Genomic DNA, 27,802 nt, shown 5'->3' with positions numbered 1-27,802 from the left:
CAGCAGTTTCCCAGCCTCCTGCATACCCATTTTCATGAGTGTCCAGTTGTTATCCATCTGATGTGCAGCCTGCAGGAAGTAGCGTCCATCTGTCCACATGGCTGCATGCTGCTCAGTCACTATGGCAGTACCTAGGCAGGAAGGCAGAAAGATTTAGAGGAGGGCAACCACCATGCAGAGACATAGACAGCAGGGGGACTGTTTGAAATGTACCCCAATTCCACAAAATGCAGCTCTGCTCACTCTTCAAAGGTTAGTCCAGTTTCAGTGGAGATATTCACTGTTTCCCCTGAACTATGACCTTCCAAATCCTATCAGAGACAGTATGCACAAGGATGCAGCTTAATGGATTGCCTCAGATGAATTCAACTTCAGCATATCTCAACTGTCAGTGGAACAGGGCAAATGGGGCTTTCCAAACCTTCTGTAAACAGAGCTTGTGGTCTCCACTTGGTTGTTGTTACAGTAACACATACTGTACATCCCTGGACTCCATCCCATCTTCTTACGGGCAGGGAGCCTGGGCTCTGGCCATGCACAAGAAACAGCAGTTACTAGGCTAGCACACGTGGGTAGCACTCCCAGCTGTCAGCTGCACCCCTTTTCCAAATGTTACAGCTCTAGCAGAGATGGCTGAACAGGAAATAAGAACATAAATGTCTGCTGGTTCCAGTGTCTGTCCCATTCCACTGAACGCAGATGGAGGGATGCAAGAAGACAGCTGAGGGGCAGTAACATCTCAGCAAGGCACTCTGCCTGCCCTGCCCTTGGTGATTAGAAAAAAAAGCAACACCATGGCACAAGCAGAAACTGAATTCAAGCCTTTTGAGTCTCTGCATCTTGATCATACTCTCTGTCACCAGACACTTGAGCCCAGATTAGCAATGCAGAGTTTCCAAACATTAATGTATTGTCTTCTATCAAAATCCCCCAACACAAACCTAATTTTAAGCTGCTTCAGTCTAAAAAGATGAAGCAAGAAACACAAGGTGAGCCCTTGTGTGAAACCTCATGTATTCACTAAGCGCTAGGCTGGGAACACAGACGTTCCAAGTACATAACAAGGGCCCAAAATAGAGAGGAAGGTTATGAAGAGGCCATGCAGAAGGCATGAAATTATGACAGGATTCACATTATCCATTAACAGCAGCCTGCAGCCCTGGATTTATCACCTTCCACATGAGGACCCAGAGTAGTTCATAGGAAATGACGAGTGGACTCTCCAAACACATAGGCAGCATTATTTATTAAAACAATCTACAATTAGGTGGGGGAAAAGACCTCAACAGACTAAAGTGAATTTCCAACAATCACACAGCAGAGTAAGTTGCAGAGCTTAGGGTACAACTAGGGTAAAAACTAGGTCTCTTGAAACACAGACCTATCCTACAGCCAAGAAAACATCCTGTCTCGGCAAGATAAGCAAACTTTTCCACAGCATTCGGTTTCCAAATGCAGTGTTTCTGGCCCTGGCTCTGTTTAAACAGAACGGCTAGCTGAAGTCCATCTACTATTCACCCTGCCCAAATGGGCAATGTAAAAATCTGTTCGTACTGGCTGCACATCAAAAGAAATGGCTGTAAGTTACAGGCACCACATTAAAGAGTTAACAGGATATTACTTTATGAGAGGTTCACTCAGGGGTCAAACGTTTTCTGAAAACTTGTTATTGCGCTGATATTACATAATTCCAGTGGGCAGCCAAGACATAATTCTGCAGATGCTGAAATGGGAAGAAAACAGTCCAAACAAGCTGGATTGGTTTCCTATTCCATCCTGCCTCCATGCTATGAATGAGGCTATTTCTTTACGGTGGAATTATGTACATTAGCAATAAACCAAGTTCTGGAAAGGTACCTGCAGAGCCATCAAATCCAGAGATGAACGCCCGTCTGCAATCACAGGGTGCAATGTACTCACTCTGGAAAACAAAAGAGGCAGCAATTATTTATAGCAGCGGGGGGTGTAAAAAATCAGCTGATGACAAATACTTTCATAAGCTTTTTCACCTAAAGGACACCACAGAGAGAATGAGTTAAAAAATCCTGAGCTCTACTCCACTGGAACATTTAATCATCTGTGATTATATTGTATTTATGTTCAACTGGGTTTGTTGTTTTGCCTTTTTTTTTTTTCTTTTTTAAGCTGCAGCACTTTTCTCCCACAAACGTCTGTAAACACTGAAGGGCTTCAGAGTTTGCAGATGTTTATTTCACACTCAGTCTCCCCTTTGGGCAACAAACAAATGCTGCCTTTGAAGCTGCAATGTGAAAGGAAGAGAAACCAGAAGTATCCCTTGATCTTGGAGACCAGAGTAATCAGCGCATAAAATCTGTAAAATTCACTATCTCCAGTGAAGTCCCCTCACTGGCATTTACAAGAACTCTTTTAAGATTTTCTTTTCCACAACAATGAATTGAAAGAAAATCATCAAGGTGGTAAAACTGTAAAAACTTTAACCCTTAGGACCTTTCATAATTAGATGCTGATCCTCTCACTTCTTCCTTGCCTACTCAAAACCCAACTACACCGATACCGCCAGACTATGGTTTGGTGGGTGAGAGGGAATCAAGGACTACTAGTCCATCCCCACCCCAAAGCCATCACAACCTGTGTTTGTGGACACATCTGTTGGCAGCTTTACATCAGAGCCTGAGAATACACAGATACCTGACATGCACAGGAGCTGCCAAAATTAAAAGAACAACTGTACCTTGAAATGGCCCACATACCATTTGTATGGAATCCCATTCTGGTAAGTTCTGAGGTCAGAACTGCTGAGCAGGCCTGTTAACTAAGTAGCACAACTCAGCAAATCAGATTAATCCAGGCTGACAGCATCAATGTTTGAGCTGCAAAACCCCTGGATTTGCACCTTACAAACATTGTGAAACCAAAGTCTGCTCCTCTGCCCATAAAGTTTCCCTGCTCCCAGCTGTGCTGTGGCAAAAGAAACACTTTGGGGACTGAGCTGATAAATCACAGCCTGATCCTCAGGTGGCTTTAGTTCCTACTGTGACAGATACTACATTTCCCTGTCTCTGGCCACGGCTATTTTTAAATCACCTGACTGTTAGAAAACACTCCCTTCAAATCTTACTCTTCACTGTTCTAAAGAAGGCAGAGGGTTCAAAGCACAGGAGTGAGTGAGAAGCACGAAGTGCAGCACCTGGGACCAACTCTGTATTTCTGCTCCAAATCACCCCACGGTCAAAACCCCTCCAGAAGAGCCATGTCTCTTCCCTCTTAGCAGACGTCCTAGGCAGCAGCTACCAACCATTCACCACTAAAGTTTTGGAACTGGGCTTTGGGACAGCAAAACCCATGGCTCAAAAGAGGATCTGGCTGAGTAGATTTTGCTCCTGATTGCCATGGAAGATCCCCAAGATATGCTTCCAAGAAATCCTCTGTTTTATCCAACCACTAATGAAAGTTGGCAGAAATGGGACAGGTATGGAGACCACAGGTGCCCTCATCTCTAGGCCAGCCCAGTTCCCCGTCCCCCTTCCTGACTAGCCCCACAAGCCCCCAAGGGCTGTGACATACACCCAGCAGCTGTGGGGAGGAGAGGGGTCAGGACACTCACCTCAGGAAGGGATGACTGTCCTCTGCACACCTCCAGCTGACAAGGGTGGATCTGCCTCAGCCCGACACAGCACCCCCATCACCACTAACCCCCGTTACAATAACAACGGAGGCTTCAGCAGATAAAGAGGACAAAATCATTCTGGGAACAGAATCAAGTGCTCATTTCCCCATTTTCCTATGTTTCTCCGCTCAAAGATGGGACACCATCTCCCAGGGTCTGGCGCCTAAAGGGGATGCTGGAAATTTCCCATTGTGAATCATATCACTAAGGATATCTCAAACCAGACCAGTGATTTGTCTTCCCTTTCTCTTGACCAGTGCAGCAGAGACTAAAGGCTGGTTTACTTGTGCAAACAATCTCATTATCATAGCAAGAGTTAACATGGAGCTAGCTGCATTAACAGCACAGAGGAGTGAAATTAATTAAAACAATTTTAAAAAATCTTAAAGGACAAAAGTCTATTAGCTTTAGATCTGGTAAAAGCTGACCTAAACTAACAAGACCTTGACTGCCTGGGAAATACCTTATGCTGTTCCATTCACAGACAAATCCAGGGAATATTTTAAGACTTTACAATGAAGCAGATGGGCTTTAAAAGGGAGCATGAAGGATCTGGAGGAGAATATGGTTCATTCATCTTTCAGTCTGAATTCTTGCACACCCACCTGTTTTGTTCCACGCAGTAACCTCCACTGTGCAAAGATGAGCTCATGTTTTGCCCAAGCTAAAATTACAAGGGGAACACTTGCATACGCCACACAAAGTACAGGCCACAGCACAAGGTATTTCCCTGGGGCTCGACTTGCAGCTCCGATGGCCTTCAACCTGGCCCTCCTCAGGCCTGCCACATCTGCTTTCCACCACACCTGTCAGTCCTTGACACGCAGACAAAACAGGGGGCTGCATCACAGAAACCCTCAGCTAAGCCAGGAAGAACCTCAAAAAAATCAGTGGTGCTTATTACCAGAGCCTGCATGGTTGGGTCACTAACATGTTAAAGGTTATTCTATCTTAATGTCAACCAAGATCAGCAATGAAAACTGCAACTCACTCACCTTAGAGCTATGACACCAATGCCATTAAAGAACAAACAGCACTGTGCACTTGGAGGGAGGTCGGTATTCCCTGCCAAAAACCTAACTGCATTGGTAAGATCTGGAACAGGTCAGTGCAACCTGTGCACAAGCCGTCTCTTGCTTTATTACTCCGCTGATTCCTCGGCTCAGAACAAGCGTGTGTCAGAGGAGCCAGACCTGAGCAGAAGACAGCACCTCTGCCAACCCAAACATTGGGCTCTGAGCTGGGCAGGTGCTTCCTTGATGTGGAAGAGCAGCCAGATCTGACCAAATTTGTTTTCACTGAGTCAAGGCCTGGGGGTGGAAACCAGCCCCTTTTAAGCTGTGAGTGGCTCCAAATCCAAGCTCTAATCCAAACATCATTCCCTCCCATTAAGAAGAAAGCTCCTCCAATCTCTGAATATTCATTCCCATATGGGCAAACTCCAGATTTAATGCAAACTGAGTGACTCGACATTAAAATGGATCCTGCATTTACCACTGCAACAAACCAAAAATTCAGGCAGGCATTTTTAACCAAACCAGAAAGACTTCAGTGCCTCATTCCCAAAAGCACAGTGTTTCACCCCTTCATGATCTTTTGACACCTAAAGCCATAAGATCCACTCAGCACTCATGAAAGGAGGCAGGGCTCTTTGTATGGACTTCAGCTCACTTTTGGCTGGGACTGCCCTCCTTTCTCACCAGCCTTTGGACCACCCAGGTCCCCAAGGAAGCAATCCACTTCTTCTGATTCTTTATCACCAGCATCAAAAGTTTCAAAAAATCAAAGCAGCCAACACTCAGGGCTGGCTGGAAGAGCCACAAATCCAAGGTATTAACAGCTTTGGTTAAACCAGAGTCAGAGCCAGCTGTGTTTGAGAAGCTCTGCAAGTCTTTCAGCTTCTTGCACAACTAAACATGGAAAGCAAAGGATCCAACTGGTGGCAAGCCTCCTGGCAATATTATAACCTAAGCCTTCTAGCTTTGGCAGGAAAACCAATATTAAAAGCATCAGAAAGCTCAGAGCTCAAACATTCCCAGTGTTACAAAGATAAATTAGTCAGCAAGTTGCAGCACTGGGGTGTATCAGTACCAGTCTAATCCTGGGGTTTCTTTGCAACCTAGAAGAGAATAAAGTTTCCCCCAATCTAAACCCTGTGTCAACACCACAGGAGGGAAAGCCTTCTTTGTTGAGTAGTTCTCTGATGTGGATCCCAGGGCAGCCTCAGGAACAGCTGGGAGAGGCAAGGACAGCAGTAAGCAGCTTGGGCTGTGGGGAGGAAATGGCTCAAGCCACCAAAAGCTTGAGTATCATTAAACCGCAGTCTTCTAAGTCACAGAGGGAGCTGCCTAAGAGCAAAATCTCACTGCAGGGCTGTAAAGTTCTTATTTGCATACAGGAAACAAACCCCTGCTTGGAATGTGGGGAAGCTGCAAATCTCAGCTCATCACAATCTACCTGGAATCAGCAAGCCTGTTCTGGGATCAACAGGTCTCCACCAAGGCCTAAAATTGCACCAATTCCCAAACATCACAGACAAAATCCTGGTCAGGAGGCGCCAGAATCAGCGGCCTTTAGTAATTGTTTCCATTCAGATAGATTCACTCTGCAGAGAAACCTGACCAACTCGCCTGGCAGGAAATAGCAACATGGGGTTCTCTGCTTAACTGCACTCTGTCAAGGAAAAGAAAGGAACAGAAAAACCCAGAAGTCCTGAGGGTCACATTCTTCAACTCACATGACAGCATTTAACATCTAGTGAAATGAAACCAGAGTTATATATGGACAGAGGCAGCCTGAGGCAGGAATGCAGCAGACAATAGCAGCTGCAGAAAACGCCTTCCCTCTACCTGCCCAAGTTTGGATCTCCCTAAGAGGAAACATGATGCTGCACATGTGGTCCCAGGGCACAGGCAAGTCTGGACCCAGCTCACTCCAAAGCTAAGTCAAGGGCAAAGGTTCCGATTCAGTTGCATTTTGCTCTCATGCACCCTGGGGTAAAAGGGAGCTCTGGGTGTGAGCCAGGAAAGCTTCAGGTCTTTTGTTTCCTGAAAATGGCTGCAGAGGGAAAAACCCTTGGCAGCTCTTGGGTCTCCTAACAGAGCAAACAAAAGACTGAAACTACCATATGAGCAGGCAAGGGAGGTAAAAGGCAGTTCAGCGATTTAAAATTAATGTCACAGGCTACAAAAATCTTAACGATGGAAGCAGCATAGAACACAGTTACTGCCACAGGTTAGCAGCCCAGGCCCAGACTCCCCTGCTGTATTCAGCACATAGAACAAGCTGATGCAGAGCAGTACTGAAAGAGAAGTGTCATCGTGGCCTGCTCCCTCCCGGCCTCCCCAAAGGCCCCTCTGCATGGGATCTGAAGGGCATTAGCATAAGGCAGCAAATTCCAGCAAGAACTGGATCTAGCAAAGGGAAAGCTCTGCAACTAATCCTTCACCACCTCGCTTAAGAGTTTGTTTTGATCAGGAGGTGCTAATGGGGAAACTAAAGTCCATATAATGTCTTTTCCTCCCCCAGTAAACTCATTCTTCCCAACAGCCAGGATGGGGATGGGGACAGCAAGTGGGCAAGCTCCCTTTTTTGTAGCATGAGCTGCCTGGAGACAATCTGATGAGAAGCTGCTGGTGGAACATCCACACAGTTTTGTTAAAAGAATATAAACCCCTCGGTCTTCTGAACAGACTTCAGTAACTTTTCCCAACACGATATTTTTCAGGTTAACCAGGCTTTTAAGCTAGAACTATGAAAGGAAGTGAATGAAGGATGACTTTAGTTATCCCTGGCTTTTATTTTTTGCAGGGAAGGAAAGCACATTCATTCCCATAATCCATCCATACCTGGTGGGCATCTCCAGAGGGCACTATGTAGGCTTGGACAGGCTCCTGGACATACTTAGGACTCTTCATCACCTGCCGCAGTTGCTTGAGCAGCTCTGTTGTAATTTTTGGACTCATCTTCCCACCTGCAACTAAAATAAAGCACAAAACTTCAGAGCTTCTCCAGCCATCTCAGGTCACTTACATGCACAGGCTGGAGACTGTCACCACTGGAAACTTCCTTTGAGGACAACTGTGCCAACATCATCCCCATCAGCTCAGAATTTCTCCTGTCTTGTCACTTCACTCATGTTCCTTGAGAATGAGGGATCAGGTTGAGGCCAGAGAGTCAAAGCTGGTCTACCCTGTAAAGGACCTTCCCATCGGGTGAAGGACTGGCACACCCACTGGTGATATACACAGGCTTAACACACTTGCCAACCCTTCCTGCATGTGGACAGCACCAGGAACCAGAGCACCTCAGACATGCCCTATGACCGCCAGGAAAGGTCTTGGCATGTAATGTTGATGGTCTGAAGTACCCACAGATCAGAAGTAGCCCCACCAACCATGTGCACAGAGATAAACCTTTAGTCTTCTCCCTCTGGGGGCACAGATACTGTGGCTGATATGCCACAGGAGCACAGACTGCTGGGAGAGCAAACCATGCACGTTAGGAACTCAGAAATGGACCAGTAAAGAATGCAATTTTTAGAAGTTCACCATAGCCCAGGGTTTCACAGTGGATTGGTGAGGAGATTAACTCAGACAAAAGAAATCTCCTCCCAAGGACATACAGAGGGATGTGTCCACTGGCCATATTTACCTTTGGGATGCAGAGCAAGAACACAACTCTAACAGCAAGAACAGCCTGTTGAGCTCTCACAAGTGACTGCCACAGAGAACCAGGGAGGCTGAAAGGAACCTACTCTGAAGACCTTTGGCAAGTGCTCTGCAGATGTCGGCTGGTGGCAGGCAGGAAGGGGTGGGGGATAGGCTAGGCAGAAGACAGCAGATCAGAGGGAAAAAACAAAGGCACAGGCCCTTGCTGTGGTTTTGCGCTGGATGTATCTTTGGCATTGCAGTGAACATGAGCCTCCCAATTTACTACCCAGAAACCACCAACAGCCAGGACCTGCTGTGAGCACCACGCACAGTGATACATCAGGCCACGCTGCTGTGCTGGCGCAAGCGAAGGCTGCAGTGGAAGGTACCAGCTGACTGTGGAGGATGTTCAAGCTGAGGGGGAGGCCTGGCCTGAAAGTCTATGAAAATCAAGTAACCTGAAACTCTTCAGAGGTTCTCTTCACCTTTTCTTCACTCACATCTCCAAAGGGTGCCCAAAGTGGGATAATCCCCTTCCCGGTTTCCTGCCCATCTTTTTCACATTTTTAAGAACGTGCTGAGATCTTACAGCTTTAACACTGTCACCTTCCAGGGCAAGGTGGGCAGGGACTCTGTGCTGCTTGAATGCTACGCTGTGCAGTATTTTATTCTGACCAGTTCATTTAACAGCTCATTTCACAGCCATGTCCACAAACGGATCATAGATGGGAGAAGCAAATAGAATGCAAATCTCAACCATTTTTTGCTTATCCAGGTGCTTATTCTATTTACACCTCAGTAACTACCAGGAGCCCCAAGAGACATCATGGTCTTCTGCCAAAACACAGTAGGGCGCAGTCCGTGCCCTGTGATGGTTGCCATCTAAACGGGAAGCCAGAAATCTGCCTCCATTTCACAAGCAATAGGAAAGCATGATTTGACCAAGGTCACACAGCAGCACCATGATCTGACGCATTCAGGTGTAAAAATCTCAACCCAAGAACCACCATTCACACGTCTCATTGCAGGAAGTATAGAGCACATCAGACTTGTGTGTGAATGTTTGCTCACAGATACTCTGTGTTTTAAAACCCAGACCACAAGAAGCAAATCAAGTTCAAAAGGCACCACATACTAAACCTTCAAATTGGTATCTGGACTCCAGTGCCTTCACTGGGATTAGATTACAGCTCAGATTTATTTCCAGGACAAATTCCGTAGTTTTATACAGTGTTTACAAGCTACAGTGAACTTTATTATACTGTGATTGTTTCTGCCTGTCCTCTGTAACGACCTGCTGTAACATTCTATAACACTGCTGCTGATTTATGTTCAGACAGAGGAAAAACACAAAGGAGAGGGAGCAACAACATAGCGACTAGCCAGCAGAAAGGAATCTCTTTCTACAAACTCATAAGGACACAGTTTCCTTTCTTGACCTGTGCTTTGTCTCCAGGAGTCTGAAAATCTCATTTAAAAAGGCAAGAAATGACAAGGCTTTGCCTTTTAATAAAGCTCATTGCTGACAAGCCATGGTCCTCTTAGCAAGCAAGAGGTTCTCTCAAGGACAAAATAAATGTAATTTTAAAAGTACTCTCCGTGTTGAAAGATTTGCTTGCAATATCAAAAACACAACTAAGCTAGATTAGCAACAAAACCCACATTAAGGACAACATCTATTTTATATGACCCCTACAGTATAAGAAATCACTTTGAAAAATTGTCCACAAACTTTCCAGAGAAAGAGAACATATCTTCTCCTAGATCTTGGGTAGTCACTTACTCTGGTCTCCCTATAATTCTTAACAGGTGACCCTTCCTACTGGGCCACAATTATAAGACTGTACAAAGTTAAAACAGCTTTTGTATCATTATTTAATCACTCCAGTCATTAAAACCAAACACAGCTGACATTAAGGTAGTGGATTTAGCAGTACAAGAAACAGGCCTATTTCCTGCCCTAACTTTTTCAAAGGTATCAGACTGACATGCGTTACCTGCCTCTGCAGTTCCTCAAGTCTGGACGCCTCTTGCCTCTGCTCACACAAAATACCATGCAGCTCTTTGCTCAGCCTTCATAAGCTCCACTCTGCCTGAGAAAGCAAAGGGCGAAACTGAAACAGCTAACAAACTTCGTCCCCCATAAAATATTCTCATGTTCAGCAAAGAGCTGAAAATGCATTAACACTATGTTCCACTGGCAAGATTAGAGATGCACTAAGGGTGAACCATGGTGGAGCAGGGAACGTCAAAGGTCAGGCCTTTACTTGACAAGACTTACAGTTATATCTTGCAAGCATGTAGTGTTTTATGCCAGTTTGTTTTCACAATCATTCTGTGAGAGACCACTCCCCATTTTACAGATGGGGAAACTAAGGCAGAGCAGAAGTAACCCTGCAGCATGACGGCAGTGAGAGTTGGATCCCAAAATCTGTCATTGTCTAGACATGCATTATCTACACCTCATTCACACCACAGCAGTGAGTTCTCCAAGAACCCAGGCCAGACCCTGCCTGGACAGCATCTCCATCAGACACACGGGGCAAAGACCACAAAAAATGTTGCTGGAAGAACTAGACATCTTCTCCTGCCACACAGAGCAATGGGCTGACACAACCCCAGGCGCCAGCGATGGCCAGGGTTGGGGACATCAGGCCCCCTGTGTCAGGGTGTGCGTCAGTGCCACCGCAGGACGGGGGGAGGCCAGGAGGTCAGGCTGCAGCTGGATCTGCCTGTGGCTGCTGTGTTAGGCCACACCGAGTGTTAATGTCCTGTTTGCTTCAGATACACTCATCCTTCTGATAATCTCCTCTTCGTTTTCTCTTTTAAAAGCAAACACGTTCAAAATAAGCATGCAAGCCTGCCCTGTCAGGAACCAGCGACACCATCTCAAACCCGGGCCCCCCTGGCTGCACCCACTGCAGTGCTCTGAGGCGCAAACCCCACTACTGCCCCCAGCACCCGCCTGCAACCCAAACTCACCGAGCCCCCCGGCGCGGACACCCCCCTGAGCCAAAAGCCTCCCCCAAGGGGCTGACAGGGCCGCTCGGGCCTGGACACCCCGACTGGGCCCGGATCCCGGGGAGGCCCGGGGCACAAGGCCGGCAGGGCACGCCGGGCCCAGGCCGTGCCGCAGCCCCTGGGTCCGTTCCAGGTTCCCTGCCATCCCGGCTGGAGCTCCCACCGGGCCTGCCCCCACCCCACCCCGCCGCTCCTCACCTGCCGCCGGCCCGCCCGCCGTCCGGCGCCGCGACGTCAGCGCCGACGTGGGGCCGCCGCGGCCACCCGCCGCTGACGTCACGGCGGACGTCACGGGGGAGCCGGCGGCGCGAGGCAGGGGGATCCCGGAGCGGGACGGGGACCGGGACTCCTGCCGGGCGGGCGCCGGCACCCGGGGACAGCCGGACAGCCGCCGCCCGGCCTGCCCGTTCGTCTGAGCCCTCCGGGGCTCTGACTCGTCCTCCCGCCCCGGCTCGGCTTTCGGGCTCCGTCTCCCAGGGCAGGTAGGCCAGGAAGCCGGTGTGAAGCCCAGGGCAGGCCGGGCGTGTTGCAACCGACGGGAAGCGTCGGCGTTTGGCGGCTGCCGGGGCTTCCCCGAGGGAAAAGAACGGAACGGAGCGAATCGCCTGGCACCACTTCCGGGCCTTGTCCCCAAAACCTGGGGCTGCGTTCGGCTCTTTGATCCGCTTTGCTTTTAAACTTCCAAAAATACTGTCTGGAGGAGGACTCGGACGTGCCTGGCTCCGCTCCCTGCTCAGCCCGTGCGGCTCAGCCGGCCGCGGGGCTGCTGGAGCTCCGGAGCTGCCTGAGGGGTTTGGGAAGGAGCCGGCGCGGGGCCGGGTGCTGGGGGCTCACTGCTCCCCCAGCACTGAGCTGATGGGCTCTGGGTGCCCCACAGCTTTACCTCTGGTGCTGAGCACAGCTCTGAGAAAATGTCAGCATCCCATTACTTCGTCCTGTGCCTCATCAGAAGAGCTGCATTCTATTTTTCCAGGTAAATTACCAACAGTTTTCTGCTTGGAAGGGAGGAAGGTTGTATTTGTAACAACAGTCAGTGCAACTGTTGTAAAATTTGGCGATTTACCATGTATGCTCCCCAATAAAAACACCTGCAGCTCTTCTCTGCCCCGGCAGTTTTTTACAGGAGGCCTACAAATCAGCCCTATTGACAAAAAGAGGAGGCTGTTACAGAAATGCAGAAATAAGATCACCACTAAGAGAGGCTACAACAAAAGCAAGAACAAACACTGCTTTGTAACTGCTTCCAGATTGGAGGGGTTTGCTTGCAGCAGTCAGTACCCTGGGGACCCTCTGGTCCGTGTGCTTTGACAATGCTGCAGCCACACTTTTCCATGGTCTTCGTCACTGCATCCTCCAACCTCTCCCTCAGTCCACACCAACACTGTAGCCCACAAACCTTTACCCACAAACTGCCAAACATTTGCCGCTGCCTTTAGGGAGCCAACACAAGCCAGACTGTTACTAAATCACCTGGGTCTCCCTGACTATTCATGTGTTTTTAGGGGAAGAATGGAGCAAAAACAGGATGAGAGAAATGTAGAGACTTTTGCAGGTTTCTAGTCCAATCCCCTGCTAAAAGCAGGACCAGCTTCAAAGCTAGAGCAGGTTTCTTTGGGGCTGTCCTGCTGGGTTTTGAGTGTCTCTAAGAAAGGAGAAGCACAGCCCTTCTAGGGAGCCCGTGCTAGTGCTGACCACCCTGGAGCAAAAAGTTTTATTCCTGATGTTCCAAGCAGAATTTCCTCATTGCAGCTTGCCACTTGCCCTTTCCCTGTGCACATCTGGAAAGGGCCTGTCTCACTCTTCTCTCTGACCATTGTCCAGTCTGAGCAATTCCAGCTCCCCTGCAGGCCCAAACCCTGCAGCCAGCCCTGGCCAGCAGCCACTGCCCTCTGCAGCTCTCTCCACATTGTGAAGCTCTGCCTCACATATTTGTGGAGTAAAGCCTAGGGCATAAAGCAGCACAGCAAAACTTGTAATCTGACAGGAAAGAGAGGAGAAGGAGAAGGAAGAAAGCCTGTCCTGCCGCCAGCACCCTGGCATTGGGAAGGGTTGTTGGATGGAGCTGGGGCTGCAGGCTGTCCCTGAGGAGGGACCTGAAACAGGGGAGGGGGAGACTGGTGACCATGGCTGTTACAGCAGAAAGAGTTTTCTTTCCTTGTTAATCTTGGGTGAAGTTGATTGCTATTTCCTGATGATTGTCACCCCAGCCCTGCCCACAAGGGACCTGTACTATCCCAGCAGTCTGGGCTGGAAAGGCCCATTTAGATCATCAGTGTCCCCCTCAGGGTAATGTACAGATGTGTTTTGCATTTGTGTTACTGACCACATTATGCTCACCCTGCAGAATATTTGCTTAGAAGATTCATTTCTTGGAAACCGGCCAGAATCCAGCAATGCTCATATTAAAGCACATCAAGACATTTTAAAAGCGCTACAACATTGGCATGACAATCATGGAGATCATTTACTGATGGTGAACTCTGCAGCTGAATCCAATCAGGGTTGTGAAATGGTCCTTTCAGCCTCCTCTGACTCATAATAATAATAATCTGGTCTTAGATTTTGCATTTGACTGTGGCTCTTAATAGAGGGTTGTAGAGAGATGCACCTGCCAGAGCTCTGTGCCAGCCCAGAGGAGAGGGATGGACGAGCCTGAAATATTTCATATGTTCATCACGTGCCTTTCCACCTCACCATGTACCTTGTGCGCATTCTACCCAAGGGAACAGGAGATTCCAACCTCCCTTGGCCTGGTCCATGTGCTCCATACTCCTTTCTACAAGGCAGAGCTAAGGGTGTCCGGCCTCTTCCCTTCCTGCCCTGCAGAGCTTTTGGTTTGGCTGAATTTAGGACAGTAGTTTAAACGCAAGGTAGTCTTAACACCTGTGCCAGTGAAATTGCTTGTCTGATTATTTTTTGCCACTGATTCATTATTAAATCTGTTTGGGTTACCTAATGGACTGTGGGAGCAGCAGCGATCAAATACAAGGAAGAAAGAAAATACATCTCCTGTGTGGGAGTGTCCACAGCATGAAATTACCCAGCTGCTTACAGAACCCAGCGTACTTGGGGAAGGATAAGCAGGGGAAAGCTCAGCATCTCTACCCTCATTAATTCCTCTAGGTCTGAGACACCATGCTGTGTGTCCACAGCCAGGTCAAGGAGAGCAGCTGCAGCGTGGGAGCAGGTCTGTCCTGCCTTCTGCAGCTACCCCATAACCCAGAGAAAGGGAGAGGAGCAAACCAGGAGGACTACGTTTGATTTACTTCCTCTACTTTAGCCCCTGTTCGGGGGAGGAATAACAAGTGCCACTGTGGACAGACTATCAATGTGATATTGATGTGTTTCGGTAATTTAATACGAAATAAATTAAGCAACCACTGAAAACACCTTACTACATTGTTTGGTGGCCAGAACGTGTCCCCATTCTGTCTTCCTGATCAAGATCTTGATTTAATAAAGGTTAAAAAAAGGAGTCTGCATTCTCATCTCCCAAAAATGTGCTAAAGGAGGCAGAAAATAGAAGGGAAAATATTGATGTCTGCAAGACCTTCTTAGTTGCTATTGAGTGCCTGGTATTGCAGAGCCATGTGCTGAAGGCTTCTGTACCCAGAGGTGACTTGTAACTGGTTTTGACTCATTGAGCACCAAAATTTAGACTAATTTCTTTCCCTTCCTTATAGAACTAATAAAGACAAACAGATGGGTGTTCTGCACAGGAACCTCATTCCAGAAGAGGAATGGTCTTCTGTAAGAAAAGATATATTCAGGACCGAAAGCATTTTGCAGACATCCCCTGATTACAGTAAACAGCCATTTCACAGGTAGAAACTTGACTGTGCCATGTGGGCTGGTGTCCCACCTGACTGCAGAGACCTATGTCCAAATAGCTCCAGCATCCCAGTCCCACCAGTGGCCTCACCCAGCAGGGCCAGTGTTAAGCCCATGGATGAGCCCTTTGGGGGCCTGGGGTGCATGGGGGACTGATGCTGAGACGTGGCCCATGTGGAGGCTGGTGGATGCCCAAGCTGAACAAGCCAGCAGAGGACTGATGCTAAAGGCTTTGCCCGGATGAGCTCGGGAGGCAGTTCTATTTATTTCATTTGAATAATACATGACTAATAAGTTAAATAAGAGAAAGTGAAATGAGCTTTCCGGTTAAGCCAAAATGTTTGATGCTTGTTTCCTGGGCATTTGGGGTCTCTGGGAAGCTTTGAAGTGGCCGTAATGAACTTGCCAATGTAGATAATGTAAAATACTTTAATAATTAATTTATCAGGCAGTGCTGTCTATGATATATCATCTGAAATGCTTAGAGCGGAAACTGTCCTTTCTAAGCAGCTGTTTGATCTCAACTAAAATGGTGCAAGTTCTCTTGCAAAGATGTTTTATATAAAAGCACTTATAAAAGCACTTCAATATACCTTATTTTTAATTAAATTGTCCTAATTGGGCTATCTTTTATGTTCTTATGGCACTGTGTTTGCATCAGATTACAAAAGAGAGGGACAAGGGAGGAAGACCTGACAACTAGCAACCAAAATTGCCTGAGACTAACCTCGCCAAGTGACAGTGCCATCAAGTCCATTGTAATCTTGATCTCTATGAAGTGATCAAGGCCAGGAAATAAACCATAAAAGAACTCTCGTTATCTTATCAACCCTACTATACCCATGATACCTTTATTACGGTTGTAACTTTCCTTTTGTTCACCTCCTCCTATTGGGCACCTGTGAAATTTAGACTCCTGTTTTGCAATCTAATCTCCCGAGATGCTCCCTGTCCGCAGGGCAAGCCCACAGCCTTCCCATGGCAGGAGCTGTTTGTTCACCTTGGTGAGACCACGGCATTGGAGGTGAACCCAGCAGCCAGTCTGCAACCAGGACACCTCTCTTTTTATCCTCCAAAGTGCCAGTTGCAGTGCAAGGTGCTGTGGGAGACAGAAATGGAGAGTTGTAGCAGGGGGCTGAGCATCTGCACAGCTCTCACAGAAGGCAAGGAATGCTACAGCTCAGCTCATGCTATAAGCCTGGCTTTTGGATCACAGCATGCTGCCATGCCAGCCAGGTGAAAGGATGTTCTCAGTTCTGCTTTGCCACTGCAAGGACTGTGGTTGCCAACACCTTTGGGGTTTCCCATTGCAGTGGTCTCACAGCTGCCCCACCACCACTTGCAAGCCAGGGAACACGTTAGGAGACCCCTAGGGGGTTAGAGGCAGGGAGCGGCAGCACATGCCCTGGAGCAGGGGAAAAACACACTTTTACAAGGTTGCACGCATGGCCAAACAGCCCTTTCCATACACGTGACAACACTGGGATTGCCCAGACGACAATCGACCCAGTTGTATTTGTGTTCCATGGGGGCTGTCCTGCAAACTGTCATGTGCCAGCTGCTTTACTCACAAAAGCCCTGCAGTGAGTACGGTCACGGTCATGTCTCCGTGCTGGCTCTGCAAGGTCACATCCTCCAGCCCGGAGGCACACAGTGTCCACGTGGGAGAGACCAAGTACATTAAGTACAGTTTTCTTCCTATTTCCACCCCAGAAAATTACCTAACAACAATTAACACTAGTGTTTTGGTAGTTTATAAGAGCAGCTGTAACGTACCAAGGCAAGGAAGGGCCTGGGAATGGTTCAGCAGAAAATTGCTTTTATTTTAAGCTCTCAGCTCTGAGTTAAATGAGGTTTCAAACACGTGGCACAAGTCCTTTTGGATCACATTTAAAATAAATTTTGTATGTTTGGAAACAGTGAAACTAGAAACCGCAACAACAAATGGTGTGTTTGGGGGAAAAGATAGCAGGGAGAGAAGGAACAAGCATATCTAAAGATCTTATCTTAGTTTTTCTTGGGAGGACATCTTATCCAGCCAGCACTGGAAGTTGATCATGGTTGGGTGGTTCCCAGCAGCTGCATTTGGAAAGGAAAGGGAGGCAGCAGCAGGCCAGGTAGATATCTGAGTACTTTCACGTCTGCTCTTTTCAGTTAAATACCAGATGTTAGGACTTCACTTGTAAACCTTTAATGACAAGGATGAAAATTAAATGTTTGCTGAGTTCTGCCTGGCTCTGTTTCCACACCAAACAATGCAAACACATCCCGGCTCACCTGCAGTTGCCTGTTTGCAAGTGAAACGTGAGCCTCGCAGTGATTTCCAAGACTCCTTAATTTTCTCTTTTCTGCTCAAGCAGGAAAAAGTATGGGGAAAGCTAGATCTAGTGTCTGCAAAAGAGACCATGGTGGTCACTGGTGCCCTATGAAGTGCTTCAGGAGATCATTTGTTGAGTTTGCATAAAACTCCATGTTGCTAAGGAAGTACATCCTGATGAATTGGATATATTTGAGGATATATTCCATATTTAAATATTAAAATAATGCTTTTTGCACAACAAAGGCTTTTCTTCAGGTCATATGATGCTATTCTTCTTCAAAGTTTTCACTAGCACAAACATTAACAGGGTGCAGTGACCTGCCTGTGTTTTGGTCTGACACCTGGGAAGCATTTTTATTACACAAGGTTTCCTTATCTGCTCTGGCAATAAAACTAAAGGAACCAGATGTCTCTGCCTTCTGCAAAGCTGTGAGGTCTTGCTCTTCTCTGTGTCTGCTCAGGGGGCAAGCAGGAGTCCTTCTGCAAGCTCCTGCCAGGGCTTGGGTCAGTGACACATCTCCTCCAGGCAACACTAACCTGAGTCTCTGGCATCTGAATTGCCAGTGAGGGACCAGACATGGATTTTGTTTCTAATTAACATTTGCAGTATAGTAGAGATTTATTTGCAAATACATATATATATATGTATATAAGAGACACATTTTACAAGCTTGAAATCCCACCTGAAGTCACCACCTTTGTGAGTGAGGCCCCCTCACCTGCCAAAATATCCCTTGGGCCTGAATATGTTGAAATAATTTGACATTCCGTGCTGTGCAATATATTAACTGAATCGCAGTACAAGAAACAGATGTTTATTCCAGTGGGTGCAGGAGTCCAGACACAAAGTATTGAGTTACTGTCTGTCTCAGATAACAGGACAAAGCAGAAAAGTTGGGATTAAACATTCTATATGTGTCTTATTTAGAAACTGTAAACCTTAAAAATGTAGCCCTAGATCCTGTAGCAGCCTTACGGGAGCGAACCCTGCACCAGCCACACGTGATCCCAAGCTGCGACCAGCGCTCAGCACACAAACCTGGGCACTGGCAGGTGCCCTGCGTGTTACACCCAACTCTGGGGCTGTTTGAGCACTTCAGTTCAGTGCCTGGCCATGTTTTCAACTCCCGTGCCCAATGGTGGGTGATCCCTAGCTCACGTCCATGAGAACTTGGGGACCATCTGGGACCCCATTTGTAATGTTTCAGGTCTTTGGCCGCTGCTGTCCTGAGATCTAGCTGCAGAACTGAGCCCTGGGCTTTTCAAGTGAGCTGTTTTTTCTTAAAACAAAGGTTCATTATGTTTGATTAGTTGTGTTTATCCACAGAACCAAAACTCTAAGAGTCAGGAAAAATGGGCTGATTTTGTTTTTTCAAAAGGAAACATGAAATGAGAGGAGCTCCGGAGAAGTTTGCAGGCTGGTGTGTCACTGTCAGGTCAGCTTTTTGGCTCTTAGCAATTCAGTACCGGGAACATTTACTCAAAGCTCTGTGCAGGAGAAAGCACAAGTCTGAAAAAGCAAATGAAGCAATGAAAAGGGTTCCTGTAGAAGGCATATATCCAGGGATGTGACTTTTCTGCCATGCTCTAACTCTGTTGTTGTCAGCAGGAAATCACTGCCCATGCAGGTCCTGCTTGGAGTCATCTCAAAAAGACTTGGGGCTCTGGGCAGCGCTTTGTGCTCGGGGTCCCAGAGGCATCGCAGCCTCTGGCCCCACAGGGTGGCAGTCACTGGGGAGCAGTGGGACACTGGACCTCCAGCCAAATACCCCTGGTTTAAACCCACTGCTCCTGCCACCTGAAACCCCTGTCTGTCAGCTGGCAGCAGTTGTGGAAAATGAAAAGCACCATTTTTATTTTTTAATATCTGTCTAAACAAACAGATCTTGGCTTAGGCAGAGTTCTGCCTCCTGTCACATCTCAGCAAGTGCAGTATCACCGCAAGGGCTTCCTGGCTGCAGGAGCTCAGCTTCACTCATACAGGAGGAAAGATCTGCTGCTTTCCTGTTCCTGTTTGCATCCCTCACCATGCTTGAAATTTGCTGTATCCTGAGTTATTCTTAAACAAGCCTTCCCATTGTTCAAGTCACGGGTTATGAATTCTGTGCCTTTGATGAAATATGACCTGTGCTATGGGAAAGTGAGAATGATGTTAAGTCTGCACGAGACACTCATGGCTGTGACATACAGGAAAGGGATAAGTGCTCTGCACTGTCCTCATGAATGAAGGCACAGGAAGAAGGTGTGATAGGGCAGCGGGTGAGCTGCTGGGAAACTTCCACGGTTCCTGATGCTGCACTGGCTCATCTTACATCCTCACCCTGCATTTCCATTGACTGAAAATGTTCCCTCATAAAGGGCTTCTCTGGCACTGCAAGACTTCTCTCTGCTAGGAGGGTTTTTTTTAATACCTAGCCCCAGTGGTTCCTACCTAATTTGTAACAGTCATGTCATGACAATCTGTGCTGGGCAGGGCTGGATGAGATGGAGACAATCATCAGTTCCTTGCATGTCCCTCCATGCTAGCACTGCTCTTTTATTCTCATGAGTAATGCCAGCTGAGTATTAGCACAAGTGGGAGAAAAACTTGTGCTGACCGAGAACCAAAGTGCCTCTCTGATGGCTACAGTGTCCTCCCCAGGATGCGGTTACCAGCCACGCAGGGTGCATTTTGCTGGAGCAGGGGGAAAATCAAAATGCCACAGCCATGCACTGAGCATCACCAGGCACAGCCTGCAGCCTTTGGGGTTTGCCCCAGGTTTTCCCTGTGGTCACTCAGCCTTTTGTTCACCCATCCCAACTCTCAGCACCAGCAGACCCACGCTGCCCATGGCCCAGCTCCTTCCCCTGCCTCGGCACCCCGCTCCCGGGGGCTGCTATCATGTGCAAAAAGGAAGAAGGCGGCAAAACAAGCACAACCAGGATTCACATAATATTGCTCCAGCTCTGCCAGGAAACAGATTGTAAAAGTTCCTGTATTTAAAGCTGGGAGATGAGTTTTATTGTTAGTAGTTGTTATAGCAACCCGAGGTGCCGGAGAGTAATACATGCTCGGCACGTTGCAACAGACTCTGACAAGTTCAAGGCTGTTGCCTTGCTGCTAAATCTTGTTGCCAAGGCAATGCAACATAAGGCAAGAGCCTCGAGAAATGAATACTGCTGACAGCTCGTGCCAGCAGGCTCCGTCGGATTAAAAGGGAACTTTCGAAAGTAATGTTAACTCAAACAGCAAAGAAGAAGGGAAAGGGGAGCACGGAGATGGAGGAGAGGATGCAGAGGAGGAGCAGTGGGTTAATGTCAAGCAACAGGTAAAATAAAGCATTTGATTAAAAAGCAATGTGGCTGAATAGGATGTCTTAGACTGTAATGCAAGAAACCCACCACATTTTTGGAGGGAGTAAAAAAAAAATACCTAAAAAATAATTTTTTTTTTTTTTTTAACTTGGACAGTACTGCTGTAACTTGAATGGGGACTTTTGATTTTTCCCAATGGTGTTGACAGCAAAAATCATTTTCTCAGTAAATTTGTTCTGTGAGGCTTGTGTTGTTGCTGCTGTAGTAAAAGCCATGAAGTAGCTCAGTTAACTTTAAATTTTATGTTCATTTCCAGCCTTTTTAAACATTCTTCATGGCATAATGTTAGCTGGAAAAGAGAGGAGGCTGCAAGTTGATTATTCTCTCCTGACTATGATTCACTGATAATGTTGACAGTGTGCTCTGAGTTGAAGGAAAAGTGCTACCCCAAGGACCACAGAGTCAAAACAGATGATCAGTGATGAGAAAGTTGGATAATTAAGTTAATTTTAGCTACCAATACAATATTTTGACATGTGCTATGGGATACTAGGGTACTAAAATGCAAGTACTACTGAAGTGCCTCAAATAGATATACAATGATCTCAGATGAAATTGTTAACTTGTCTATTGATTTGTGAGTAAAAGCATAATATTTCTTAAACGATTACCATAGCAATATTCTGATCTGCTCCTACTCACATGCCAGGGACTTTACATTTTCGTAAACTATCGATAGCTAAAAATGCCCTCATGTTTTCCTATTCAATGACTATTTCAGCATCTGCATCTTGCAATACAGTGGCAGCGTACAGCAGTATACCTGAGACCACCAAATGCCCCATGGGGAATTTTGTTCTCCTAGCACCCGCTGTGGATTGTAGAAAAGTTATCAGGTCTGCAAGCACTTTGCACTATTTAAAAATGGGAAACTAAGACACAGGAAGTGATTTGCCACTTGCACTGGAAATTTTTTGTGTGCAATCATGGGCAGAGCCATCCCATTGACCTTCATAAAAGTAAGACTTTTGATTAACTGTGAAATATTTTGGTACTAATTTGAAGTTTTTAAGACATGGGTGAGGAAGCAGGCAGGTGACTGGTCATATGCTTGTAATCATCATTTGTTTTTCAGCAGCTAATTATTTTCCAAGAAGCCAGCAGCGTGTTACTTGCAACCTTACTACAGTTACTGGCATTTTTCCACAGTTGCCATAGCTAACTGTGAGATATTATATGATAAGAAAGAAGATAAAACCTGCTTCGGGCAATTGTGAGGGGAACATGACATTGCCCAAGAGGATGGTTTTGTGTGAAGACCATCCATTGGATAAAGAAATGTGAGAGTCCTAGACCTGGACATTAGCATTTTTTTAATAAGAAAGGAAAAGGAAACTCTGCTTTTAGCCTTAGTTGAATTTCTTTGCTGGTGATTCCACACATGGTGTTACTTCCTAATATATCCGGGAGAAGATTTCAAAGCTGTCCAGAATATGCTTCCTTTTTCTGAAGAGATGCACATGCAGAAGTCTGGCTAGTAAAAAGACAAAACCATATGGGCAGGTCACGCAGCAACATCGACACTTAGTTGATCAGCAGGATCACAGAGCACTTCCAAGACCTGGCTCTCCTATCTGCAGATCCCATATGCCCTTGATGCCTGAGACAGTAGGATCCTTCTTGGAAGGTTTCTAGACCATCTTTACCACCCCAAGCGTGTTGTGTGATGCCTTCTCCAGGACAGATGGGATGCATGGAGGAAACTTAGACCCCTCCAGAGGAAGCCAATGCTGAATCACACTGCAGCTAAATGCACCTTGGCACGTGCTCCAAAACACAGGTGCACAACCCTAGGGCATCCCCCTTTGCTTTCTTCTGCCTCCTACCCCTCTCCCTGCTCAGCAACTATTTAGTTGCGGGAGAGCCACCCCCAGAGAGCAGGGAAGCAATGTGGAGCTGGAACAGTGTGTCATCTAGATAGCTACGGATAGCAGAGCAGACAGAGCTATTTCCAGAATGATTAATAGTATTAGCACATGCTGAAGCTTAAGGCTGAGTATAAGCTTTAGAGGAATGGATTTTGATGTAAAAAGTGAGTAAATGAGACAACTGTCAGAACAATGAGTGGTGAACCAAGTAAAGATCCTTAGCATAGGAGATGCAAAGCTCTGCCTGCTGGCCTGTTTTCACTGAAGTTGCTGGTAAAATTCCCATTGCCCTTCAGGCTGGAGAAATAGCCCAGCAATGGCATGTGGCACAGAGGTAACCAAACTAGCAGGCAGCAAGGCTACTCCCATAATTAATTAGCTGCATGGCATCTGATCAGGAGCACAGGGCTGGTGACACCCCAAGAGCCAAGGCACTGCTCCCTCCCCAGCCCAAACTGTGCACCGCTGCTCCTGGAGCCTCTTTGGGAGATCTTGTACTGCCCTTTCCTGTACATACTTTGAATGCTTGCAATGGTACCAGTCTGAGGGCTCCTCCTGTTGCTGAATAAAAAGCATGTTTTAGAAGGGCTGTCTTGACTTATACCATCTTCTGATAATCCCCATGCTGGAGGTCTCAAATGCTATAATTGAAAACCTGCTGCTCAGATTCTGAAAGTCAGGTTTAACCTCCCGTAGGCAGCTCCCAGAAGGACAGTATTTTGCATAATCAGTTCCTTTGCAGGGAATATGGTTAGCATTTTGCTGCTTTTCTTCTCCTGACACTTTTCTCACAGGAAAGCAGGCAAACAAAACCTAGCCATAGCTATGCAATATCCTCTTACCTAGTTCCTAGTTTTAACCTCAATCATCAAGGTTTTCCTAAGAGTATCCTATTATATGGGCAGTTTTTAATTTCATTTTTAAAAATTTGTTCCTCTTTCTTACACGAGACATCTTGGCAATAGATGTCTTGATTGGATACACCAAAGTCTGGTGGGTTTTGTTACTTTAGATCTATGTCTGTGAATAAGTCACATGCTCAGTGTGTTTCTCTGGAGCAGCTAATTCAGCTTGGACTGAGCCACATGATCCCCTTTTCCAGTCCTGCCTTATGGCCTCTGAGGAATGTTGCATTGGCTGTGAGGGAATTACTAGGTCTTGGCAAGACATGCTAATATCCTCGCAAAGACTTGTTAGGGACCAAGACTTCAGCCTCCAACTATTTCCTCTGATAAAGCAGAGTATTCACAGTGGTTCTTGAAGCACAAGTTTGACTTTGTTTGAGCTCCCCCCAGACCAGAAGGACTGTGCAAGTAAAGCTGGCTGGTGTTGCCTGCCTGCTAGCAGGCTTCGAAACAGAAGCACAAAGTGTTGGATCCAATTAGATAAATCAGAGGCTCTCAGCATTTCAGTCAAGAGTTGGGAAAATGAATATGCAGGTGGAAGACAGGTTATGAATTATGATAACACCTGCAGCACTGTATGTCAGGACATCTGAAAAGCTGGACTCTCATATGTGGGGACACAAATTTCATGTTTTCTTCCAAAGATGCATCCACATTAATATACAAAGTTCATAGCAGCAGCAGAACGATAGTCACATTTTATTGTAGCTGTTGGTTTGGGGTTTTTTTAACACTCTTGTTATCTTTCCACTAGCATCTGAAATGCTACTGATAGTCCTTGAAAGCACCAAAGTGTGAGTATCATATCTGCAGCTGGATCACTCTACTAGGAAGCTAGTTACACAGCATGGAAAGTATTTTTGCTATCTCATTTTGGATCATTGATAACAACATCACAAGTGAAGGGACCGCATTGTTCGTCCATGAGATGGGGAGTAACCACTCCCGCAACCCCAGCACATCCCTGTCCCAAGCGTTCGCTTGCAGGGCAGAGAGAGACGGGGTCTGAGTTACACGCTTTGTAAAACAGGAGCAGCTTTCTCCAAGCATGGGGGGCACAGCACTGGTGCAAATGACAGAGGGTGGATCACAAAACAGGTGCCTCCCTGCCAGCTTCCCAAAGCGCTTGTTTCACTGAGCTGAGCACAGCCAGCGGACACTGTACGTGAACCTGGAGCTGGTCCCAAGCAGGACCCAGTCCCAGCAGCTGGAGCACTGGATCCCAGTAAGGGCATGGGTCAGGTGCTCAGAAACTCCCGGCTGACTCACAGCCCCATTTTTTGTCCGTGTGCTGGCCTCTTTACACCTCTGCTGTTGGAAAAGGAAGTGAAACAGCCAGTTCTCATGTATACATTGAACAACTTTGAAAAGCCCCCCAGCTGTAGAAAAATGGAGCAGAGCTGTGAGGTCTGGAGCTGGTTTCCTACCCAAAAGCCAGGCAGGATGCTGGATCCATAGCTGCAGTTTGGTTTGACAGAGGGCCAACTCCAACACCACTGTTCTCATCTGCTTTCATGTCGGCTGAATATTTGTGTGCCACTTTCCCATCCATCACCACATGACCCTATACCAAAGACTGAAGTCCCTCCAACTTTCTGAGGAGTGGTGGCACAAATTGCAATCTTGTTCAGTGTCTTTTGCTGTCACCTGATTCATTTTTTTGACACTGGAATCCAAATCAGGACCCTAGCTCACCAGCTATGCAAGGACGTGTCCCATTCCAGCCTCCCTTGGGCTGTGCATATCCTTAGCTACACATGTTTAAATAACTCACTACAGCCATGTTTAAGCCTCCCAGCAGAAGGACAGAGACCCAGCTCGCTCAACCAAACACAACGAGATGTGTTCAAGCCAGCTAATGGCTAATCCTGTGTGTATGTACCACAAATCCACAACATAACTCACTGTCCTGCTTGGCAGAAGAGTGTTATTGCCTCTTGGGAAACAGGCATTCCTGATCAAAGACTGTCCTTGTAGAATAAATAATCAAACCTAACTAATGCTTGTGTATGTGTGTATATATATAGCTCGTATGGATTTATATGACATGTTGCATATGCTAATGTCAGTCCCTCTGAGTGGGCAGAAAGTGATGGGGAAGTTGTAGCTACATGGAAATAATGGGAATTTTCCAGCGAACCTCAGCATGGCAGAGAGACTGTTCTCAGAGGTCGTAAAAGACTCCTGCAGCCTGCTAATTATACACTAGCCAAATCTTATTATAAACAAGTAATAAGTATAGGCACGTTTGTTGGTTTTGCTAATGACATTAATGTCTCTTTTGATGATTTGCAGAGCTACAGGGGGCCATGGACTCAATTTGTACTGATATATTTCCCACTCTGGTGCAGCCTCGGGAACTCTTGTTGATGTTTGAAATCTTTTCACCATCTATCTTTAGACAATTCAAGGTCTGTTCTCTGCACAGTAGTTCGAGCTGCTTCTTCCGCTGTGTAACACTTAGACACATTCAGAATTCTACTTAGATGGCAGATCTGTGTATTGTTTTCTAGTCTACAAGTCATGATATGTAGAATTACACGTTACTGTTCTTAAAGGGAATCTGTGCTTTTACTCGTCTGCAGATTCCTTATGTCCCTTATCAAAATGGCTGCGACACTGAAGTCTGCTGTGTAGATTCATCTGTCTTTCCCTGCAGAGTCCCAGAGTCTCCAGATACCCTGCTTAAAACCACGGACTTTGCAATTTATAGTAAGTCATCAACAGGGAAAGAGCTGGTTAAAACATTCTGAAGAATTACCGGGATTTGCCGGACAAAGACAAGCAAAGGTTTTTCTCTCGCACACCATCCACATACCTCTGCGACTGATTTGTTTTGAGTTTCCAGCATCTGTTTGCACAGACCCGACCATCGGTCCCGCTGCCCTTCTCCGCTTCCTGTCTGAGAACAAACCCAGACAGTCAGCAGAGGCAATCGCACGTCCCCTAGTACGAAAACCACCAAACACATTTTGTCCCGCCAGGGAAATCAGTGCTTTAAGTCTGTGAGTAATCCGCTGACTTCATAGGAATATCTCTGGATGGATGTATTTAAGCGTGGAAGGACACTGTGCTGAGCACAGGCTTGCACGCTGCGGGCGGGTGCCAGGGAGCTCCGTGCAGGCACCGCTGCGCTTCGGGGAGCCTGGTCACGCCGGGGCAGCCAACTCCTGCCCCCCGGCTTTCCGTCCTCCCCTTCCTAGCATTACGTATCCCTGGGAATACACTCAGAAACTACAGATGAGGTCATTCCCAAGAGTCTGCTTAGGTATTTGGGGCCCTTGACACTGAGAGGAGCTCAAATCTTATACTCTATGTATGTTTGTTAAAGGGAAAGTGGAACTCTTTTTAGAGTACATGAGCCATTTGTTAATCTTGAATTGGCAAATTATTAACTCCTCTACAATTTGTTTATCCTTATCATTAGAGATTGCTCTAACATATGTTCTTCGATCTTATTTGCTTCCAAAGAGGCTTAGGGAGTAATCGTTACCTGTGCAGAATCTAAAATCAAACATTATTCATGAATTAATATTGTTTATACATACTAACAAATTTGAGGCTGATTTAATCTCTGTGCTGTCCTTTCAAGTGATTCATCAAACATGAAAAGCAACAGTTTGGCCAAAAGGCCCTGAATTTGACTTGATGCTCTAAACTTCAAAACTTCTGTCCAGGAAATTGCACCACATGCTCCTCTGCGGGTGTAGAGTTAGAACAACAAGCACAGCGTGCAAAGATACATCACCACTGAGGGCAGAGGGGTGACTCTAGCTTTGTCCTATGTCCAGTTTGTCTTGAGACAATGAAGGAGAAAGTGGGTGCTAACTCTGTAATCCAGGAGAGGTACAGAAAGCCTTTTTGAGACCTACTGAATCAACACATCCCCCAGCCCATGACCTGCACTCCCATACCTCCACATTCCTCTCCCCAGGCAGTTGTACTGAGCTTCCCACCAGGTGTGGCTCTGGTGACAGCACACCCCGTCAGAAGTGACAGTGCAGCTTCAAGTCACAGATAATGTGCTGACAAAGAATTCCCAACTTGTTCAGCCAACAAAAACCTTTTGCCCGTGTGTAGATGGAGCTGAACTTACAAACGTGGGTTTCTTGATGCAAAAGGATGTGCTGTGCTCCAAATGCATCATCAGAATCACAGATTAGAGATGTCTTTTTAAAAATGTGCTCTGAACACGAGTTTTT

General features: G+C 46.7%; 2 protein-coding genes and 1 long non-coding RNA gene across 7 annotated transcripts in view; 2 read left to right on the top strand and 1 right to left on the bottom strand.

The window, feature by feature from the left end:
- XPNPEP1 (X-prolyl aminopeptidase 1) overlaps nt 1-11,705 on the bottom strand; it is a 32,234-nt gene extending 20,529 nt beyond the window's left edge. The window contains exons 1-5 of one of the 4 annotated variants that reach the window (XM_065067071.1): nt 11,521-11,705; nt 10,299-10,394; nt 7,498-7,628; nt 1,858-1,921; nt 27-131 (exon numbers count right to left, since the gene is read on the bottom strand). In XM_065067071.1, the coding sequence (XP_064923143.1) occupies nt 27-131; nt 1,858-1,921; nt 7,498-7,614 (286 nt within the window). In that variant the 5' untranslated portion in view covers nt 7,615-7,628; nt 10,299-10,394; nt 11,521-11,705. Of the gene's footprint in view, nt 1-26; nt 132-1,857; nt 1,922-7,497; nt 7,629-10,298; nt 10,395-11,283; nt 11,445-11,520 lie in introns of those variants that run through there. The other 3 variants (XM_065067073.1, XM_065067072.1, XM_065067074.1) reach the window with 3 other exon arrangements.
- Nucleotides 11,706-11,849: 144 nt separating this feature from the next.
- Nucleotides 11,850-14,797, top strand: LOC135579758 (uncharacterized). The gene is made up of 2 exons (XR_010473455.1): nt 11,850-12,295; nt 13,667-14,797. It is a non-coding gene; the product is annotated as an uncharacterized LOC135579758 (long non-coding RNA).
- Nucleotides 14,798-20,544: 5,747 nt separating this feature from the next.
- ADD3 (adducin 3) overlaps nt 20,545-27,802 on the top strand; it is a 112,343-nt gene continuing 105,085 nt past the window's right edge. The window contains exon 1 of one of the 2 annotated variants that reach the window (XM_021295861.2): nt 20,545-20,781. The gene's annotated coding sequence lies outside the window, so the exon portion shown is untranslated. The remainder of the gene's footprint in view (nt 20,782-27,802) is intronic. The other variant, XM_065067062.1, reaches the window with a different exon arrangement.

This window comes from Columba livia, chromosome 6, assembly GCF_036013475.1.
Source record: "Columba livia isolate bColLiv1 breed racing homer chromosome 6, bColLiv1.pat.W.v2, whole genome shotgun sequence".
In the NCBI taxonomy this organism is placed as follows: domain Eukaryota; kingdom Metazoa; phylum Chordata; class Aves; order Columbiformes; family Columbidae; genus Columba; species Columba livia.
Note: the sequence above shows the minus strand (reverse complement) of the source record. Positions and strands in the feature narration are given on the sequence as shown.